This window comes from Tupaia chinensis, unplaced genomic scaffold, assembly GCF_000334495.1.
Source record: "Tupaia chinensis unplaced genomic scaffold, TupChi_1.0 Scaffold144991_2, whole genome shotgun sequence".
NCBI classification, from domain to species: Eukaryota; Metazoa; Chordata; class Mammalia; order Scandentia; family Tupaiidae; genus Tupaia; species Tupaia belangeri.
The window spans coordinates 1,460,756-1,483,707 of record NW_006204851.1 but is presented as its reverse complement, the minus strand read 5'-3'; the positions used below and the strand labels follow the sequence as shown (position 1 = coordinate 1,483,707).

Genomic DNA, 22,952 nt, shown 5'->3' with positions numbered 1-22,952 from the left:
TGGTCCCTCAACCACTATCTTATGTGTGTTCATTGGCTGGAAAGAATGTGTGACCTTTAATGGTTGGTATGTTGAGGGTTATAGTTGTACAAGAGAGCACTAACTCCCCAGAAATCCACCTAGTACACCAGTCCTTGGTACTGAGAACTGAAATTCACATAATTTCTTGCTCCTGTGTTAAAAAAATACTGGGATGAGGGACCAGCAGTTAGTGTAATGATTATGTCGCTGGACTCCCACGTAGTCAACCGCGGTTCGCGTCCCGGACCCAGTGGCTTAAAACTCACGCCGGGCGCGTGTGCATGCGTGCCTAAGATCCCGAGAGGAGAATGGAGGAGAAGGGATTGCAGCATGACCATCCCCCCTGGGGGGTGATTTCTCGCTTTCTGTCTCTATGTCTCTCTCTCTCTGTCTGGCGAGTGCACGTGCCCTATAGCAAAAACCTCTCCAAAATAAAAAAATACTGAGATGAGGTATACTTTTCCATCTCTGTATAAAAAATCCTAGGACTGGGCATACTTTCTTTCCCTTTGTTAAATAATATCAGGGCAGATATACTTTATTTTTCTTATGTTAAGCAATATTGAGAATAAGCAAAATTAATTTAGCTTCTTACTTTAGGAAATACAAGGAACTTCAAAAACTTTGTGGATAAATGGAATTAAAGTATGAAGTTAATTTTGGTGCAAAACAATTTGAAATCATACAGTGTTTTTATAATATGCATTTTCTAAAAAATATTTGAAGACAAACTCCCCTTGTACTTCTTGTACTTATATCTGGAAGACACTACGAACCACATAATTTACTTACTAAGATGAATAAATTGTTCATCAACACTCATTTAAAGACCCTCATCTTTAGGTCCTAAAAATCCTATAAATATTCTTCCCTGACATTATCTAAGACACTAAGACTCATGCCAGCCTTGTAGAACAGAGGGTAAGTACTGTGCAGACAAAGCCAGATCCCACATTGCTGACCAGGATTTGAGTCCTGGCCTTGGTGGGTTGAAAAACATGCCAGGCACATACATTCTCAGGCCCAGGATTCTGACAGTAAAGAAACTGAAAAAAAGATTGCAGTATGACCAGGTGTGTATGTACTCACATGTGCACTCTCCCTCTCTTTCTCTCATGTGCGCACAAGCCCTCTGACATTAAATAAATAAATAAATACATAAATAAGACGCTAAGACTCTATCAAGGTAGTGTTCTTTCATGCTGTTTTAAGTTTGCTAAACTTAGATTCCCTTGATTTATATGTTTTTCTAGCAAGCAAAAGAGGAAAAGTGGTGGAATATTTCCATACTCTTCTTTCCAGGCTGAAAATTACTATGTCTAATATTTATAAACTCGTGAAAATACAGATAGATGAATACATCTTGTCTTGGGGACCAGCAGTTAGCGTAATGGCTATGTCGCTGGACTCCCACGTAGTCGACTGCGGTTCGAGTCCCGGACCCAGTGGCTTAAACTCACGCCGGGCGCGAGTGCGTGCATGCCCAAGATCCCGAGAGGAGAATGGAGGAGAAGGGATTGCGGCGTGGCCATCCCCCCTGGGGGGATGATTTCTCGCTTTCTGTCTCTCTGTCTCTCTCTGTCTGGCTGGCGAGCACACGCGCCCTATAGCAAAAACCTCTAAAAAAAAAAAAAGATAGAGAAAAAGAACATCTTGTCTTATCAAAATTAGATATTTTTGACACCCTGCCACACATTAGGGCAGGGGAGGTAGTTGTTAATCTGAATTAGGTACTGGAATTTTAAAATTCAGAAAGGTTTAGCATAATAACCTCCCAGAAAAATGTAGGCAGATCATGCTAGTACATAAAATTTCAAGGGTGTATAGATCTTGTGAAATCTATGCATGGACTACAAGTTATGAATCCTGATGTAGAGAATATATCAGCTATGAGAACTACCTTTCTTTTTTTGGAGAGGTTTTCACTATAGGGCACGTGGGCTCGACAGACAGACAGAGAGAGACATAGAGACAGAAAGCGAGAAATCGCCCCCCAGGGGGGATGATCACGCCACAATCCCCTCTCCTCCATTCTCCTCTCGGGTTCTTGGGCACGCATGCACACGCGCCCGGTGTGAGTTTTAAGCCTCCGGGTCCGGGATGTGAACCGCGGTCGACTGCGTGGGAGTCCAGCGACATAGCCATTAAGCTAACTGCTGGTTCCCTGAAATGCCTCTTTCTTTAAGCTTAATTTGTAGAGGCCAAAGGACTCAGAGGTAAAGATTTTGGAGACATTAGATAATAAAAAATGTGGATTTGGAGCCACCTTTGGTGCCTGTTTATAATGAAGGTTTTGGGATCAGCAGATGGTGTAAAGGATACATCACCAGACTCCCATGTAGTCTACCACAGTTTGAGTCCCAGACCCGGCGGCTTAAAATTCATACCAGGCACGTGTGTGTGCGTGCTCAAGATTCCAAGAGGAGAATGGGGGAGATAGGATTGCAGTGTGGCCATCCCCGCTGGGGAGGTGGTTTCTCACTTTCTGCCTCTCTTGTGAGCTCACATGCCCTATAGTAAAATCTATCTTAAAAAAAAAAAAAGGAATATTTCAGGGTTCCATGTCAAACATACTCTCGGAGAGGAGTCCTGGAATCTGCATTTTAATAGGCTTTCCAGACAATTTTGAAGCACTGAAGTAAAATAACTAGTAAACTAGATGAACAAAATAAACCAGTACTACAAATAATAATAATAATAAACCCCAGCCATCTGTCCATTGCATACCCAGTTCCTGTAGGTACAAGTCACAGCATATTCATATTATTGCTCTTACCCTCCACTTGGAATACTAGCTCAGGATTCTAAATAACATCATTCAATACAATAAAAAATATTATTAAATTAGCCTCAAATTGAAGAGTAGGTTCCTGAACAGTATCTGGATGGAATTTAATACACTAATATCAAAGAAGCTACCATGAATGAGCTGTAAAGCAGATATCATGACTATACAAACTATCATTGAATTCAATATTAATTATGTAGCCATCAGCTAAACACATTTAGAGAATACAATATTGCTTCTATTTTCATTCCTGCCTGAGCTACTGAAGGAAGTCAAAATTTATGATTAGTTCAGGCTACTTCCATACAAGGTACTCAGTCCTATTACATCAGATCCTGTAGCCAGACCCACTGCCTTCCTAATGCAGAAAGGCACTCACAGTGTGAAGTACACTCACTTCCTAGAACAATAAGAAAAGACAAGATGTAGTTCTCCATTCCTAAGTAACTGGGTCCTGCTAAAGGGATCTCAGCTGAATTTAGTGGGGCGATTCAGTTCATTCAAGGACTTAGAACCTAGTCTAGTCAAGCAGTTTAATCAATTATCTCCACTAGGAAGTCCTGTTCCCCTTTTAAACTCAAACTTTCCAAAAGGAAACAGATTCTTCCCACAGAAATCTGCTTTCCCTGAAAGACAGCATCCTTGTCTTTTTTTTTACTCACCTGTATGTCTTTTTGGGGGGCGAGATTTTTGCTATAGATTGCGTGCGCTCGCCAGAGAGACAGAGAGATTGAAAGTGTGGATAGTATTATATGGCATAAAATATGTCCATTTGTCATGAGAATTTAGAGAAGAGATTGCTTGTAGCAGGTTAGGGAAAAGAGAAACATGTTTGCTCTCGTCTCTAAGGATTTAAAAATCAGTGTCCGGTACAAAATAGGCACTTGGTATATATTTATTGAATGCTGGTTTTGAAAATGCTTTATCTGAGCTAGATCTTGATAGTCAGATGAAATTTGGATCTGCAAAGATTGGAAGAGCATTCTAAGCAAAAGGAAAGGCATGAGAAAAGCCACATTCGTGAGGAGAGCAAGAGAATAAGGAGAATGGATTTAAATGAAGACATAGATGCAAAAAAGGGAATCACAAGAAGTTAAGCTTTGAAAGTTAAATTAGAGGCTCATAAATGGCACTCTAAGGAACCTGGCTTTTCAAGTATGCAGTGGGAAGCCCTTAGAGTGTTTTGGAGCATGAGGGATCGGTGATTAAAGTTTATGCTTTGGAAACAATAATCTGAAAGCAAATGTACATAATAAAGACAGAAGGTGAGACTGGATGAAGGGAGACCAGTTGAGGGAGTATTGCAAGCATCTAGGTCAGAGGTAATGAGATCCCAAAGTGGGGTAGTGGCAGTAGGAATAGAGATGAGGTTCAGATTCCGTAGGTATTTAGATTGTTTATTGATTAGATGTTGGAGGAAAGAGTGAGGTGAAAGATGAAATATATATATATATATAAACAAAACCAAAAACAATAATTATTTCTTTGCCAGGCTACCCAGACAGGGATTTCACAAGTATGGTATTAATTAAATCAAAGAGGGTACACTATATGGTAATTATGGAAGGTTTTTTTTTTTAATTTTTCCCACTTTCCTATGGCCTTCCTTCACATTCTGGTGTTTCCAATGTGACCCAGGAAGTTTTCATGGCAAAGCAGGAGGAGGAGAGAAATTACCAGTCAGATGGGAGAGCCGCATTCTATTTTGTTTTGGGGAATTTAAGCAAGGAACAAGTACCATGACTACATATAAGCTTTATGTGTAAAGAATTTTCCTTGTTACTATCTAATAATAATAGTAACAGTATCTTACATTTAATACACACATATAATGTTATGTACTGCTTAAGTACATTATATGGATTATCATATTTAGTACTGACACAAGTCCTAGGAAGTAGGTATTGTTATTCTCATTTAAAGCTGAGGAAAGAGAGGTCTGAGAAGCTAAGCTACTTTCTCAAAGTTACACAGATAGTAAGTGAAAGAATCATATAAAATAATGATGTCCAGAACCTTTATTCTTTTCTTTTATTTATTGATATAATTGTGGTAAAATATGCATAACATAAACTTTTTTTCTTTGTGGAGAGGTTTTAGCTACAGGGCACATGCGCTTGCCAGAGAGAGATAGAGAGACAGAAAGAGAGAGATAGAGAGACAGAAAGTGAGAAATCACCCCCTGGGGGGATGGCCATGCCGCAATCCTTCCTCCTCCAATCTCCTCTCGGGATCTTGGGCACACATGGACACACACCAGGCATGAGTTTAAGCTACCAGGTCTGGGACTCAAACCGCGGTCAACTACATGAGAGTCCAGCAACATAGCCATTATGCCAATTGCTGGTCACACATAAAATAAAATTTACAACCTTAACCATTTATTTAAAAAAAATTTTTTAGAGAGATGTTTGCCAGAGAGAAAGAGAAAGAGAGACGGAAAGTGAGAAATCACTCCCTAGGGGGGATGGCCACATCACAATCCCTTCTTGTCTATTCTCGTCTCAGGATTTTGGGAATGCATGCACACATGCTTGGATTGAGTTTCAAGCCACTGGGTCCAGGACTTGAACCATGGTTGACTACGTGGAGTCCAGTGATGTAACCATTACACTATCTGCTGGTCACCATCTTAACCACTTTTAGGTATACATTTCAGCAATGTTAATTCCATTCACACTGCTACACAACCATCACCACCATCCATCTCCAGAACTCTTTATCTTCCTCAACTGAAACTCTGTATCCACTAAACACCAACTCCCTATTCCCCTTCCTCCAGCTTCTGGAAATAGCATTTTATCTTCTGTGTCTATGAACTTGACTCTTATAGGTAAGTCATATAAATAGAATCATACTGTATTTATCTCTTTATCACTGGCTTATTTCATTTAGCATAATGTCTTCCAGGTTTATTCATGTTTACCATGTGTCAGAAATTTCTTCCTTTTATATTCCATTGCTTTTACATACCACACTTTTTATCCCCTCATTTATTTTACTTTCTTCTTTCTAATTTTTAGGTTTTCACTATAAGGCATGTGTGCTTATCAAAGAAAGAGAGAGAGAAGGAAAATGAAAAATTACCCCCCACTCCCCAGGGTGTATAGCCATCTCACACAGTCCCTTCTCATTCAGTCTTCTTTCAGGATTTTGGGCTTACACACATATGCAGCCAACGTGTTTTTTCAAGTCACTGGTCCCAGAACTTGAATCATGGAGTAGGTCATGTGGGATCCAGCGCCTTAACCACCATTCCATCTGCTGGTCCATACTCCTTCAGTTGTAGATGGACACTTGAAGAGCTTCCACATATTGAGTGTTGTGAAGAATGCTGCTATATATGAACATGGATGCACAAATATCTCTTCAAGACCCTGCTTTTAAAACTGGGTATGGATCCAGAAGTAGAAGAGCTGGATCATATGTTAATTCTATTTTTAATTGTTTAAGAGAACTGTCCTAGTATTTCACAGTCTTTACTTTATCAGTAATGATCTGTTGTTATACTAGTTGCCCAGAGAGATGTCAAGCAGGCCATCATTTGCCAAATCAGCTTGGTCATCCATGAATCTTCAAATAAATAGTTAAAATACTTTCACTACTGCTAATTATTCCACCCCTAAGGAAGCAAATGAATCAGGAAATAAATTCTATCAAGATATCAAAATGGGGGAACCAGCAGTTAGCATAATGGCTATGTCGCTGGACTCCCATGCAGTCGACCACGGTTCGCATCTCGGACCCAGTGGCTTAGAACTCACTCTGGGCATGTGTGCGTGCGTGCCCAGGATCCCGAGAGGAGAATGGAGGAGAAGGGATTGTGGCGTGACCATCTCCCCTGGGGGGGTGATTTCTCGCTTTCTGTCTCTATGTCTCTCTCTGTCTGTCTGTCTGTCTGGTGAGCGCACGTGCCCTATAGTGAAAAACCTCTCCAAATAAAGAAAAGAAAAGAAAAGAAAAAGATATCAAAATGGAAATCACAGAAAGGGAAGTCTTATCTGAGATCATTTTCTGACAAATATGTGTGGATAATCTTTCATATACCTAAGAATTCCAAAGACTAGATTACTTATTTTCTGGTCATTTCTCAGATAGAACTATGCGACTTTGGGGAAAATCACCTCTCCCACCTTGCTGGGAGAAATGATACAAAAAAGATATAGTGTTATGTTCTTAGACAACGTATTTCATCTCTCTGAAGTTCAGTTTCCTCATCTGTAAAATAGGGATAATATTAAGATGTTTTTACCTAAGTTGTTGGCAAGATAAAGTGAATAGAAAAATAATATTGGCCCATATTATAAGTGTACATTGCAAATATTTAGTAAAGAGGGGATGCTCTTGGGCCAGCCTGTGGTGTGGCAGTTAGGATAGCTGGGTCACACAAGCCAACTGCATGGTTCAAATCCCAGACCCAACAGCTCGAAAAACATGCCAGGCACATGTGCCCAAAATCCCAAGAGGAGAATGGAGGAGAAGAGATTGGAGTGTGGCTGTACCACTTTTTCTTGCTTTCTCTTTCTGTCTCTCTGGAACAAACCCACATACCCTATAGCAAAATTTTAAAAGAGAGAGAAAGAAGCTACTATTAATATTGATATTTTCAAGATTTTATATGTAAAAGAAATAGAAACACTTCTCCAAAGACCTGTACATGAATGCACATAGTAGTTTCATCTGTAATAGACAAAACTGGAAAATGTTTAGACATCCCTCGGTAGGCAAATGGTTAAACACACTGTGATACAATCATATTCAGCAATAAAAAGGAGCAAAATTAGTGATACACCTAGCAGTTTGGATAAATCCTAAAAGAATTATGCTGAATAAAAAATCTAATTCCAAAAGGTCACATACTGTAATATAGTCATTTGTTGCTAAAGACAAGGATGCATTCTGAGAAATACATCACTGAGTGAATATCATAGATTATACTTACACAAGCCTAGATGCTTTAGCAACCTACACACACCTAGGCAATATGGTAAAATATCATGGGACCGACATCCCATATAAGGTCTGTCATTGATTGAAATGTCACTATGGAGCATATGATTATATTTCATTTACATGAGAAGTCTAAAAAGGCAAGTTTATAAAGGCAGAAGCCAGATTAGTAATTGTCCGGGGATTAACCATAAACAGCTACGATGGACTTGACTTGGGTGATTGATATATTCTAAAATTTGATTGTGGAGCAGCCTGTGGAGTGGTATTTGAGGGGGTTGGATCCCACATGGCTGACTGCATGGTTCAAGTCCTGGACCTGGCAGCTTGAGGAACATGTGGGGCATGTGTCTGTGTGTTTAAGTCCACAATTCTGAAAGGAAGGAGAGATGGAGAAGGGATTGCAGGATGACCATCCCTCATGGGGAGGTGCTTTTTCACCTTCTCTCTCTCTCTTTCTAGCAAGTGCACTCAACCTCTGGCAAACATTTAAAAAGACTAAAATTGACAGTAGTGATGGTAGCACAATTGTATAAATTTGCTAAAAGTGATTAAACTGTACCTTTAAAAATAGATGATATATATATGTATGTGTATATATATATATATATACCTTAAAACTGTTTTTAAAATATTCTGAATGTAAAAACTGGATCTGTGTGATTGTATTCTATTTGATTTCCAAAAACATCAATCATGAGAAACAACTTTTAATTTTTCACTTACTGAAGGATGGGCTGCTATATATCCATGTGCACTTTTATCTGAAAAGTAAGAATAGAGATCACTTTGTGTATATATATATATATATACCTTAAAACTGTTTTTAAAATATTCTGAATGTAAAAACTGGATCTGTGTGATTGTATTCTATTTGATTTCCAAAAACATCAATCATGAGAAACAACTTTTAATTTTTCACTTACTGAAGGATGGGCTGCTATATATCCATGTGCACTTTTATCTGAAAAGTAAGAATACAGATCACTTTGTTTCATAAATACTTCCTTATTTAAAGATTTCACAAAAACAAAACAAAAACTGCATGCCTTTGACTAGAAGGAAATTCTCTAATGTAGAATCAAATAGATATTATGGCAAACAACATAGTTTTTTTTATAAAACAGCCAACACCATTACATCTTCACGCTATTCTCAAAAAGTCATTTTACAGACCTTAATGAAAGCAACCAGTGAATCTCATCTATATGGAGAAATGTCAAGAGTGCCTATTCCTGATTGGTATGATTCTATAAATCTATATTCAGGAATTCTTGCTCTTTCCTTTCTCTCTCTTTTCCATTGCTTCCATCCACTGTCCCTTTTTATCCCCATCTTGTCCTCCTCTTTTCCTCCTATCCTGTTAGTCTCGATACTAGAGCATTCAGAAAGCATCTATTGAGTTTCACTCAGCTCAGTGGAATATAGCAACCAAGATGTACAGCTGTCGGTATTTCATCTTTGTAAGTTGAGAGAATCCAACACATAGCAATAAAAATGTTAAAGAGCAATGGCTACTTGGAGTAAAGAACTCTGAGATTCTAAAGGATATTAATGGTCATACTGAAAAACGTTTTTGAATGAATTTTTAGCTCTGGCCACCACTGATTGTAACTTGGAGCACAGCTCTTGATTTTCTTCCATTAAACAAAGTTTGATGTGTCACTGGTATCTCTTACAAGTTTTATTCCATGTGGAAGCCTAGATATCATTAAAGTTCTCCTTGATGCCTTTCTTCTGAGGTTTTTAAACTCTAGATGATGGCAGTTAAGCAGCTTTGTCGTTCTAATGTGAATCGTCATGTGCCCTCAAGTTTGGGCTTTGATATTTGATATCATCAAATCAAACATTACTATTCTTCTAAGTGTATCTCACACCATTCTACTTCAAGCCTGCTCTATACTAAATCTAATGCCAAGGAGGTAGAGGCTCTTTATAGCTGAGTACTAATGACAATATTTGTTTCTTTCTTTGGATGTTAAAAAATAAATTGTTCGGGACCAGCAGTTAGCATAATGGATATGTCGCTGAACTCCCATGTAGTCAACAGCAGTTCGAATCCTGGAACCGGTGGCTTAAACTCATGCTGGGTACGTACCCAAGATCCCAAGAAGAGAATGGAGGAGAAGGGATTGTGGCGTGGCCATCTCCCCTGGGGGGTGATTTCTCGCTTTCTGTCTCTCTGTCTCTCTCTTTCTGGCGAGTGCACGTACCCTATAGCAAAAACCTCTCCAAAAATAACCCACAATTGTTCAGAGCTGGCAAGTGGTGTAATGCTTAAGGTGCTGGACTCTCACATGTCTGACTACGGTTCAAGTCTTGGACCTGGTGGCTTGCTTTCTTATTTTCTCTCTCTGGTCAAGTTAAAAAAAAATGATAAATTAAATTAAATTAAATAATTACTTAAGATAAATAAATAAATTGCTCTAGAGAAACAACCAAGATTGTCTTTATTAAATACAAAAGTACTGTTTGGTATATGCTTTTTAGTTGCTTAGTGCAAATTTGAACATCAAAGCTCCAAACAAAAGCCAGGTTTACACACTAGCAAATGAACTCAAGATTTGTCAGTAATGTTGCTATTTTAACCTACGTAAGTAGCAGGGCATGATTTCTTTTTTTCAATTTGATTTTAGGGTCTGATCAAAATAATCAGACAACCATAAAATTTGTGCTGTGTTACCATGGTGTAAATCAATAAACCTACGGGATAAAATAGATTTCTAGAAGCCACAATTTACTTCATGAACATATCACAAGGCCTGATCCTAAGTGACTGTGTGTCTTCATGCCAATGAGGAGACAAAAAAATTTTGATTGCTGATTCAAGCTAGAACTACTGCCTCATTGAGCAATTTTCACATTTCAGTTCTAAGAGCACTTGAGTAATATAAATTTCCTATCATCAACCTTAAGTACCAAATTCATATTTTGTTTACTTATGCTGAAGAGATTTGTAGAAGATACTAGAACTGACTTCCAATGATCTATATAGAAGGCTCTGAGAATGAAATTACTTTTTCACTCTTTAATTCTCTATACTTCCTCTTACCTCCTGATGTAAAGCTCATGTATTTCTGGTTGTTGACTGTTTCCTTGGAATCATAGAATTTGAGAACATCTAAAACGGCTTGTGGGTTCTTCTTCTGTTCCAGTTTTGTTATGTTGGAAGTTTGGAGTAATCGTGCCCATTGCTCAGGAATTCCCTGTGGACAACCAAAGGCAAAGAATGGTAGCTCAGAACATTCGGCATCAGTATTTTCACGTTCCAGTAAAGTTCTTCATCAAGAAGCCCATGCTACCTGTAGGATTATACTTGGGAAACTGAAGTTACATTCTAGATTTAAAGTTAGTAACTAAATAATGCAATCATTCTCTTCTCCAATTTAAACACATAGGTAAAACTAGGATCCAAATTAAAAAGGGTGGGTGGGAGTATGACTGTGATAGAAAAAAAAAAGCGCATGAAAATCACCTCCATATTGACTCTGCTCATCCATGAAATGATGTTTACAGCTTAGCTTATTTTTTTCTGGTGACTCAGGGCAGACATAGCAAGACTTCTCTAAATTTGTGCACAGCATAGTATAGTGCAGATCAATGAGGTTTTTTTTTTTTAATGACTGGAATAACATTAGCAGTTTCTGGGCACACTGTATTTAGAATATCTTTTAGAGTAAAAGGAAAACCTTACCCTTGTTCACTTTATACTTTGTGATTACGAAATACAATGTGTGTGTGTGTGGGGGGGAGTGTTCCCAGAGCTTTAATTAATATAAAAAGAGTTTGGGAGGAGACAAAAATTTAACTGTGGAGGAGCAATAACCACTGAAATGCTAAATAGTAACATTAATGCTGTTTTGGGCATTCTCCCTGCAGCTCTTTTCAGGGCGTGCCCTCTTTGTCTGCTCCTTCCCTCTCTTCCTCCCCACTTCATTCATTGGCCATAGAACCTGGGGACTATGAAAATCATGCCAAACTCTTGTGAGAATTTGTAAAAATCTGAAGCATTTGGAGCAGAGAAGAAGGAGTATTTGGAAATCTAACTAAGGAGAACTGCAAAAATTACACAGAGGGGTTAGCTTTGCACTGAGCATTCAACATTATTTCCTTCAGGTTAAGCCTACAGATGTCCCCATTTCATAATTATCGAGCCTCCAAGAGTAACTTGGAGGAAGTTACAGACACACTTCCAGAAGTGCATCCAGACACAATTTATATGGCTTTGTCCTATGAAGTCTCGGCAAAACAATGTGTGACGTGGGCCTCCAGAGTTTGGGAATGACAACAAAAAAGTGAGATAAGCCAAGCAACAACTCTACTGCACACACATGAACCTGCTGCTGCAGTGCTATGACATCTCAAAGAAGCACTTTGATGCAAGCTTCTTTTGGGCCTGTGACGCACCTCTGGGAGCTTCCCTGGGCACATCTGTGAGCCATAGAGATCTGGCTGTAATGGACGTAAATAAAGAAAGAAAAGAAAGTTAAAACAGAATGTGGGACAACTTAGAAGGTGGGAGGAGATGAAACCAATGGGTCTGATGGGGGGGGGCAAATCCCCTCTAAAGTGGGGCTGCTATGAAAATAGGGAGGTATTAATTAAATCAGGGACAGGACAGGCTACAGGACAACAGATTTAAGAGAACAAAGAAAATGACAATGTTCCAATGTTTGGAAGTATAATTCCATTTTTGGCCAGATGCTTCCTCCATAAATATGCAATAATCAGAATTACCATTAAACGACTAGGGGAAATACTGTAAAGCAGGAATATGAATTTTCAAGGAAGAAGGATGGCATCATGAAAAGCTTAGACAATAATTTGTAAGTTGTTATAATTGGGTGATCACAGGTAGCCAATGGCCATGTGATGAACTTACAAATTTTAGTTCTCAATTCCAGTAAACCAGTTTTCAGTTTCACATTGGAAGTATTTATGTGGTTAAAATTTAAAGGATGGCTATATGGTAATATTTTTGTTCTCATTGATGTGATTTTACTTTCTAGCTAAAGTCATGGCTGGCTTAAAGAAAACTGTCAATAGATAAAAAGAACATTTCCCCACAGCCAGACTCTATGCTTAAGTTTTTTAGATACTTAGGCCAGGGAAAGGGAAACCATTTCATTTAAAACCATATATGAATAATTTGCATTTTAATGTTGCAGTTCCAAAAATCCCACTTCCCACAAAATAGATCAGATATAAGGTAACAGCTTTGTCTAAGTAAAGATATGTCAAACACTACAGAAACATGCTTTGACCAAATTGGTTTGATTTGGGCTATACGTCCTTGATTCCTGGCATTTGGGGTTACTCCAAGCATAGTGAAACAACACCTTTACATGCATTCATCACGCAGTTTAATGCTAAAGCCTTAAGCCAAAAATTTGAACTCAGGAGCCCATGCATGATCCCAGTTCTGATTCTAAGTGCAATTAATAGCATTTGGTTAATACTGTAATGGCCAAAGGAGTTATTGTTATAAATTCAGGTATGCATTGCACATAACCACTAGAGCAGACATCACTGGCATGATTGTTACCATAATCATGAAAATATTTGCAGTTATTATTCATTCCCATGGCACTTGTAAACTTTTATGTTAAATAGTCAGATGTTTACTAGACAGCAGGAAAAAAAATGCTGTCAATTGCAGAAGACCCTGCAAACAACTATACTTACCACATGACTACACTGCTGACTAGTTTTTCTAAGTTGGGACAAACCAGTTTATCAATGAAACCTGACACTTAAATTTGAGTGTATGCTACAAAGGCACATAATCAGAAAGCCATCTCAAAACTCTAAATGGAGAAACTAATTCCAAAAGTTAGACAGCCAATAGAGACCTAGGAGTTTGAGCATCAGAAGCAAAAGCACATATCAATCCCTGACCATGTAAACAAAACAACTATATGTACATCAAGCTGGGGACTGTCCAGTGTAGCCCAGGAGAATGGCAGCATGATATAACAGGCCAAGCATTTATCTTATCATAAAAAATGATAATTTATATCACTCATACCATTTTTCCCTCTGATTGACTTGAAGCGACCGTCACAGGTCTAGAGGTCTGGAAAGGGGAGTTCTAAAGTATTTGGGACAAAAATGGCAATATAAAGGGTAAGGACTTGTAATAATTTAAATAAAAAATCTCACTTCCCCACCTAATTTTAGCTTCAGGGTTTAAGTGTATGATCAGGTGTGCAAGGTTTTATGAGCCATAGCGTACACACCAAGCAACACACCAAATCAGTGTCCAAATATTCAAAATAGCAGGCCCTTGTAAGATGATTAGAGTAGATAGTTCAACAATTCACTCAAAATTCACTTAGTATTAAAATTCCCCCTTCAAAATACAATGAATTTGTGGTACTAGAGTAAGTAGGACCCAATTCTAAATTCTACCAATAAAAAATTGTTTAAGATTATTTTCATTTGCCATTTTTTAAAGTTAATAAACATGACAACATAGTAAATGTACACCATAGGTTAATATATTTCTAAAAAGGCCAGCATTTGGCATCTTCAAAAATAGTGTCTGGTCAAATAGATACAAAAGATTATGATCACAGACAATAAAATAAGTTGGATTTCCAAGTTTAGCCTATTTTTGTCTATGTATTCAGTGGATTTTTATCAACTGATTGTTTCCAAACAGTTGTTTTACTTCAAATTAGGTGGTTTCTTGGGTGGGTAAGGTGGGGTATTTGTTTGGTTTAGTTATATCCAACAGTTTTTCACCACCAGAACAACTGCCCATCACATATCACACCTCATCTCTTTCTGATCAATTCTTTAGGTTCTGATTGACATCAAACTGAAAATGGCCGGTGCTGCAGTTGGCAAGATGCAAGAATTCCTTCATTTAGATTCAAAATTCAGAAATGATAAAAAGTCAAAGATAGATTGTATTATAATATGTCAAGTAAGCTAGGGAAAGTAGAAAGAATAAAATATTAGAAAGGAACCAGATTTTTAAATTAGATAGTTGGAGAAAAAAAAACTTTAACACTAGAAAACAAAAGGAAGATAAAAAAAAAGAAAAATATTGAATGACAACAATAAAATGAAAAGTTTAAACAGAAGAGAAACAGAGAAAATGAAATGGTCAAAATTGGAAGGTAAAGGTCTTAAAATGAAAAAGAATTATTAGAATTTTGATAAAGTAGAAGGGCTTTTTCTGTGTCAATGTCAGAAAAAATAATTATAATCTCTTTTTTTAAAACAAAATTTTTGGATTACACAAATTACTTTTTTTTTTCTGGTGGTGGTGACATAGTGATGGCAGAGGTAATAATAAAGTTATGGTTTCTAAATGCAGCAAAGAGAATATTCTGAAAATATAGTAAAGGTTGGGCTCAAACTCACGGCCATTTGAATAATGTCTCTGATTCCGATGATGAAATTGGTTTAATCTCATCTATCTCCTCTTTATCAGTGTCAATATTTCTTAATGTACTCTTCTGCTTGCTACTGAGAATGCAGAAATAATCAGCTCACACCACTTTACAGGACCAACATGTTTCCTTAGTTTCCATTTCATCCTCATATTGCTTACTTCCAAAATAGAAAAAATAACATATTTTGGCTGTCAATTCAGTGATATGATTTATTTCTCTGCATCAATTAATTTGTTCCTTCTTTTTTTTCCCCCCACTTAATCATAAGACAGTCTACTCATTAACCATGTTATGAAACAGGAAATTCAACTACTTAGTATCTGTATTTCTCTCTTGTTTAACAACTTGAAAATTGATGGTGATGGTTTTATCAAAATTATTTCTTTCCTGAATGCATTCACAATCATTCATTATTTCAGAATGCACATTTTGATTATGTTCTTTACTAGTATAACCTTCCTGGGGACATATTTCTAGCTAAATCTTTTCCCTTATATTTTAAGAAGTGCCAGATCTTTGGGACCAGCGGGTGGTGAGGTGGATAGGGCATGGGACTCCCACATGACCACTGTAGTTTGAGTCCCAGACCCGACAGCCTGAAAATCACACAGGATACATGCACCTGAGTGTCTAGATTCCCGAGAGAATGGAGAGGGTATTGCAGTGTGGTCATCTCCCCTAGGGGGGTGGCGGTGATTTATCACTTTCCACCTCCCTGTCTCTGTCTCTGGCAAGCGCACATGTCCTATGGCAAAAACCTAAAAAAGCTGAATCTTTAAAAAAATATATAAAATGTCATAGACCTGAGATCTTGTGCTATTTGAGTACTATGAATATCCAAAAAAAGGCTTCATCTATACTTAAAGTCTATCCAGATCATTCTTATTGGTATTTATTATGGATTCTAAGATATAAGTAACCCATAATAAATAAATATGTATACATACATTGCATAACTACTAAAGGATACATGATATATCCTATAAATTCCTTCCTGAAATATGGGGTTTGCTTTTTAAAATATCTATAAATATATTACCTATTAGAAATTCTAAAAATAAGCTAAACTTTTAAAATCAAGGAAATAAAGGTGAATTTTACAGAGATTTTGGTTAGTGTGGTTAACTGATCTGTGTAATCCAGGCTCTAGAGTAAAGTTGAATTATTCAGATAGACTGTCCTCACTGGCCAAATCGAGAAGATGATACTCTGATTCAGTTCACATGATAAAGAATAGGTTCAGGAAGGGTTTCTATACTATTTTGTTTTCTGTGTCATAGTAAGTTGATCTTTTCAACCAAGTTGAAGACTATCAACAGTGTTCATAAATTTTTGTTAAGATGGACAAAATAATTTTGTCAATGTTATTGCCACTCTCTATATCTGAGTATGATAATCTAGGCAAAGTCCATCTTACTTGGAATCATTAAAAATATCAATTCTGACAGTTTGGGACATGGTTAGTCTTGCTTGAAATCTATGTTCACAAAGGAATTTTTTCATGGCTTACAAAACAGAATAAGGAGCTTACTTACAGTGAATTCCCCGGTGACTGCATCAAACCCCACATGAATCGTATGCTCAAAGTCTGAAGGAAGAGAGATCTCTGGGCGCTCTTTCTCTTTCTTCTTATTGGCTAAAGGCAAAATGTTAATATGTATTTATTTGGGATTTAGTTTTGGCATTCATAAGCTACACAATTAGGCTCACCAAAACAATTATAAAATTGAAAGATAATTTACTTCAACATGATTTTATTAATACTTAATTGCTGAAATTCTAGTTTTGTTTAGAGAAGTGGCTCAGACTTAGGCCAAAATGATTCTATCCAAATAACCCAAAAGTTTGCAGAACCCAAATTCAAACAAAGTCCTCACTGGAGCTGACTGATGTCCTTATCAGTCTAACAGTGTAACCAACATGTATCTAGGTACGTTATTTTTAACTGTTTTTTTTTTTCTGGATCAAATACTGCTTACAAAAGAAGAAATTCATTAAGTTTAAGTCAAATAAGACATAATGTTAGAAAGCACAGAAAAGTACCCCAGTTACCTATAAAAAAGGCTATGAATTGTTTCCATGTCAACTATAGCTATTAATACCAAGTAGGTAGAACTTCTTTAATTTACATGTTGACATATGTATTAATAAAGTGTTGGTCTACTTTCTAAAAAATGCAATTTCAAATCAATGAGGCTACAAATCTTTCTTCAACATTAAAAACATTTCAATCATCTTCTACCCAGGATTTCACCAGTAAAAAGCTACAAATCACTGCTTTTTACTGAATTTAGTTTATTTAGTACTTAGAAATCTCAAACCAGTTCCTTGGCTTAGTCCTTCAAGTTGGTAGCTATTTCACTATGTCCTCATTATTGTTTGTCTATTATAGCCATTTGAAATCAGCGTCTTTCTCAAGTAGCAGATTTTTCAGTGGCAAAATTATAAATAAATGTACTGATAGTGAATAAGTTAAGAGGCTTTAAAAATATAATCATTGAAAAAAATAAGTTAAGAAGTATAATTAAATTAGTCTATCTGAAAATAGTTACTAGCAAAGAAACATTCCAAAATGACATCTCATAGCTTACAGAAAATACATTATCAGCAGATTTGAACGTGCATACCTAAGACAGTATCTCATACTGAAATAATACAAGTTCTTCTAATATTAAGAAGGTTAACATGAACCAGGTATATCCATTTGAAAACTATCAACTTCAGAATTGCCAGAGTGCCTAATTCAGAACATTCAGGTTCAAATAGATGTTTCCTTGGCTTGAATTACAGATGATGTTTAATTAACTATATGCAGATTACTAATTTTGCAAGCTATCCATGATAAATTTTAAGTTGAAAACCTTGCATGTTCAAATGCTATTCTTATTAAGGCCTCTCTCTCTCTTTCTCTATTATAACAGAGTGCACAGAAGAGAAAGAAAGAAATTTTTGGTAGTCTTATCATATAGCAGTCCTTCCTGCACCCAATTACCAGTTAGCTAGGATCACAGGTGCTTGCCACTGTGCCAAGTCTTTTTAGGTTGAGCCAGGAACTGAACTTGCGCCTTCTATATAGCGCCCTCTAGCTTGTGCCACTATATGTTCCCATAAAAAGCCATGGGTTTGTCATGTCTTGATCTTCATACCTCAGCTTATCAGCTGTGACTAAAAGTATGGGCCACAGGCCTGGCTACCCCTCTGCTCATCCGCATCAAGGTCTCCCTGTGTTGCCTAGGCTAGTTTCAAGTTCACAATCCTCCTGCGTCAGCCTACTGAGTCACTGGATTAAAGGCACATGACACCAAACTTGGTATTTAGGTTGGACAGGGAATTGAACCCAGGCTCCTTTGTGGTCTCAGCCTGTTCAGTATCTTAGCAGTGCATGCCACCACAGCTGGGCCTTTTTTTCTCTTTCCATCCTCCATCCTCTCTTACTGTTCCACATCTCCAATCAGAGGACAGAGATGTAAGGCAGAAATATAGAAATTCAAGTAGTGAGAGGAACTAAAGATCAGGAAAGGTTGAGAGTAGGGGGGACAAGAGTCACTCAAAGAATCTGTCTGGCCATGGAACACATTTAGAACTTATTTTGAAAAAGTATACATATGCTATCTAACTGGACTTTGTCATAGATTCCAGTTTTATATTGAGTTTACTTTACTGATGAGTATCAACCTAACTAAACAGTGGAGTTTAGACCTTTCTGTTAGTATTCCTATTTCTCCTACATGTTTGTGGAGTGTAGGTCCCATTTATGCTTGTTCAAATACCATTTTTAGTTGTTCAGAAAGATAAAACAATTTCTCTACTTCCCACTCCACCACAGGTGCCCTAGCCACTCCTATAACAAATATATTTCCTTTTTCCTGATCTCTCATCTATGCTGGACATGAGCTAATTAAACCTCTCTTTCCACTTCCCTGATGATGTGGTCTGACTTTTCTCCTTCCTCAGTGATTATCCTTTCCTTGATTGTCACTACAATCCCCATTTTCCACTTTTTCTAGTATAGTCTTTGGTCTTCTGCAGTCATTTCTCTACACTTGTTCCTCTTTTTTTTTGGGGGGGGTAAGAGATTTTTGCTATAGGGAGTGTGCACTCGCCAGAAAGACAGAGAGAGACAGAGAGACAGAAAGCGAGAACTCATCCCCCAGAGGGGAGGGCCATGTCGCAATCCCTTCTAGATTCTCCTCTCGGGATCTTGGGCATGCACGCACACATGCCCGGCCTGAGTTTAAGCCACGGGTTCCAGGACGCAAACCACGGTTTGACTACATGGGAGTCCAGCGACATAGCCATTATGCCAACTGCTGGTCCCTACACTCATTCCTCTTGAACTGCAGCCACTCCTAGATTTAATTCATGTCAGGCAATTCTCTGCTCTGTGATTGGCAAGGATGGATCCAGATGTTATGGGACCAAACACTTTATAAATAATTTGAAAGGAAGACTCCCTTTAAGTTAAAACAAGATGGGACCAGCAGTTAGCGTAATGGCTATGTCGCTGGACTACCACGTAGTCAACTGCGGTTTCAGTCCTGGACCCAGTGGCTTAAACTCATGCTGGACACGTGTGTATGTGTGCCCAGGATCCCGAAAGGAGAATGGAGAAGAAGGGATTGCAGTGTGGCCATCCTCCCTGGGGGGTGATTTCTCGCTTTCTGTCTCTCTGTCTCTCTCTGTCTGTCTCTCTCTGTCTTTCTGGTGAGCGCTTACACCCTATAGCAAAAACCTCTCCAAAAAATAAAATAAGACAAAATTTCAAACACAAAGTTGCTACGAGTCTTCCTAGGACTTTCAAAGAGTCTCAAGCAAGTGAAGAACTCTGAAAAAGCAGCTTCATTTGCTTCATAGTAACCAGCTCTTGGTAACATTTTTGTGGTCAAAGATAATTCTGAACAAAACATTCTGAAGGAAGCTATGGAACTTTTGCCCACAAAAATGTACTATACATGTGTGTATGTGTGTGTATAATTTTTCATATGCTTTTAAAGGGTCATAATTCCCCTAGACTCCAGATTAGGAGCCCCTCCCTTGAACTGCATGTTAACTCTTTATGTTAACTTGCATTCGTGGCTTATCTTCTTGCAAAGGTTATTCTCCCAACTTCTTTATTAGTATTGGCTGCACATTTGTAGCATGCTAAATTAGACATAAACGCTCAACTTGAGCTCAGTTATGTACAGAACTGACTGAACTGTCTCTCCAGAGAAGGCCACCTGATTTCCATTTCCTTCTCAGCCTAATTATACATTTCCCTTCATTCAGGGCTAAGCATAACAGAGGTAGGAAATCCAAACTTGTTCCTCCTCCATCGTTCCCTATCTCAGTGAATTAATACCATGAACCACTTAGATTAGAGAAAGAGTAAGGCCTCAGATTCTTCCACCTTTGGGAGACTCTAAGAAATGAAAAGATTATGATCTCCTGCTCCAATATGTAATTGAAATTTTTAAAAATTATGAAACCACAAAAAATTTATGGAAGTTCTGATGCTACTGTGATCAGTAATTTGACTCTTTAAAAAGCTATATATCCAAAATCGGGACCAGCAGTTGGTGTAATGGCTATGTCGTTGGACTCCCATGTAGTGCACTGTGGTTTGCGTCCCGGACCCAGTGGCTTAAAACTCACACCTGGCGCGTGTACGTGCGTGCCCAAGATCCCGAGAGGAGAACGGAGAAGGGATTGCGGCGTGGCCATCCCCCCTGGGGGGGGTGATTTCTCGCTTTCTGTCTCTCTGTCTCTGTCTGTCTGGTGAGCGCATGCACCCTATAGCAAAAACCTCTCCAAAAAAAGCTATATATCCAAAATCAAAATGTTTCCACATTTTGGTTGTCCCTGATTTGCTGGATGCCATTAAGAACAAGCTTAGGGCCAGCAGGCGGCGTGGTGGCTGAGGCGCTGGATTCCCACAAAGCAGAACGCGGTTCAAGTCCTGGACCTGGTGGCTTGCTTTCTAACTTTCCTTCTCTCTGTCTCTGTCTATCTCTCTCTTATGAGCATGTGTGCTCTATAGCAAATTAAAACTTAAAAGGGATAGTAAACAAAACTAAATAAATAATTCTGTACTCCCAAAAAAGAAAAGAATCAGCTTATTCTGGCTACTGAGTAATCCAGTTGTAGCACAACTCTTCTTTTCAGACATTTGAGAGATTTGGGAGTCATCTTTGATGCCTCCTTTATTTATTTTTATATTAATAAGTCAACAAGTACTATTTTATCTCCTAAACTTGTTTTGAATCCATCTTTATCCTTTCATCTACACACAGCACTCTCTCAGCCAAGGCATCAGTATTTCTCACCCAGTTTCAATGCCTCTAATTTTTCCCTCTCAAATTCATTTCTCTATTCTTTGGCCAGATCACATTCTTGCCTTCAATATCTTTAAATTGCCCTTCCCCTTACTCATATGTTAAAAGTTCATGATGCTCAGCATGACATTTAAGGGACTGCATAATCTGTTTTTAGCTTACCTCTCTAGCCCCTTTTCTTGCATGGATTCTACTAGTCATTCATTCCATGCTATCTAAACTGCCAAGTTTTCTCTTACCACCAAGTTTTACGCATGCTGGCTTAGGTATTAGCACTGACTTTTTATTTCCTCTTTACATACCTATCACTCTAGCTAAAATTTGAAATACTAACAGCAAAGACTGTGTCTTATTCCTGTACATTCCCTAGCACCTACATTGGCCATGTGTACTTACTGTCATTTATGGAACACTTACCATGTGCAAAGTATTTCTAGTTACCTCATTTAATCTCGCTGCAATCTTATGAGGTAGGCCTTATTATTAGTATTTTAAGAGAGATTTTTGCTATAGGGCATGTATGCTTGCCAGAGACACAGAGAAACAGAAAGTGAGAAATCACCCTGGGGGGAACGGGCACACCACAATCACTTCTCTATTCTCCTTTCAGGATTTTGGGCATGCAAGCACATGTGCCTGGCATGAGTTTTAAGCACCAGGTCCAGCATTCAACTGCAGTCCACTACGTGGGAGTCCAGTGATGTAACCATTACACCATCTGCTGGTCCTGGTAGATCTAAATATTAATGAATTATTGTTCTACAGAAGAGAAAACTGAGACTTTGTAAGGTGAACCATATATACTCAGGGTTACACAGCCAGCTCATGTCAGAGCCAGGATTTGAATCTAGGTCTCCACTATGTTTCCAGAACCTAAGCTCTTAACAACTACACTATTTTTACTCAGTGTTTTTTTTTTTTTTAAACAAAAACAAAAATAAAAACTCAACAGATTTGAATCCTAGCTGTCACAACTGTTTAGTGACCAAATGGAACCTAAATGAAAACTGATTTTTGTTTCGTTTTATTTTTGGAGCACAAAAATGTCTTCATGCCTCCAGAAGCTCCTATGAGCATTGGTCATTTATATTAAGACTCAACCCAACCTGAGTCTTAGACTGATAAGACTTGGCCTGACCAACTCTGTGTTGATATTTACAGAGAGCAGAATCCCAAACAAGAATCACTTTATAAATGTATCTTCTGTATTCTATTAGAATCCAGAATGAAGACCACAAATTCCTGACTGGACCACAAATTACAAACTGCCTTTGGCCTTGGAATCTTTCTGGACAAAATTCCTGACATGAATTCTGGTTGTAACCCTGGGGGAATCTCTCCAAAATCTCTCCATTCCACTACCTTGTAAAAGGAGAAAAGATTCTCTAGTCTTCTATCATCACCTATACACTCAACTCCAATGTTCTGCATTTCCTCTAGTGGCAAGAGCTTGTCCCATTCAAAAAAAAATTT

At 38.0% G+C, this 22,952-nt stretch overlaps 1 protein-coding gene across 9 annotated transcripts in view; it reads right to left on the bottom strand.

Annotated features, from left to right (window-relative positions):
• PAK3 (p21 (RAC1) activated kinase 3) overlaps nucleotides 1-22,952 on the bottom strand; it is a 320,142-nt gene that overhangs the window by 85,767 nt on the left and 211,423 nt on the right. For 8 of the 9 annotated variants that reach the window (XM_006167722.3, XM_027767967.1, XM_006167724.3 and 5 more), the window contains 4 exons: nucleotides 16,701-16,801; nucleotides 12,167-12,211; nucleotides 10,812-10,965; nucleotides 8,686-8,723 (listed from right to left, as the gene is read on the bottom strand). In XM_006167722.3, coding sequence (XP_006167784.1) covers nucleotides 8,686-8,723; nucleotides 10,812-10,965; nucleotides 12,167-12,211; nucleotides 16,701-16,801 — 338 coding nt within the window. The remainder of the gene's footprint in view (nucleotides 1-8,685; nucleotides 8,724-10,811; nucleotides 10,966-12,166; nucleotides 12,212-16,700; nucleotides 16,802-22,952) is intronic. The other variant, XM_006167732.3, reaches the window with a different exon arrangement.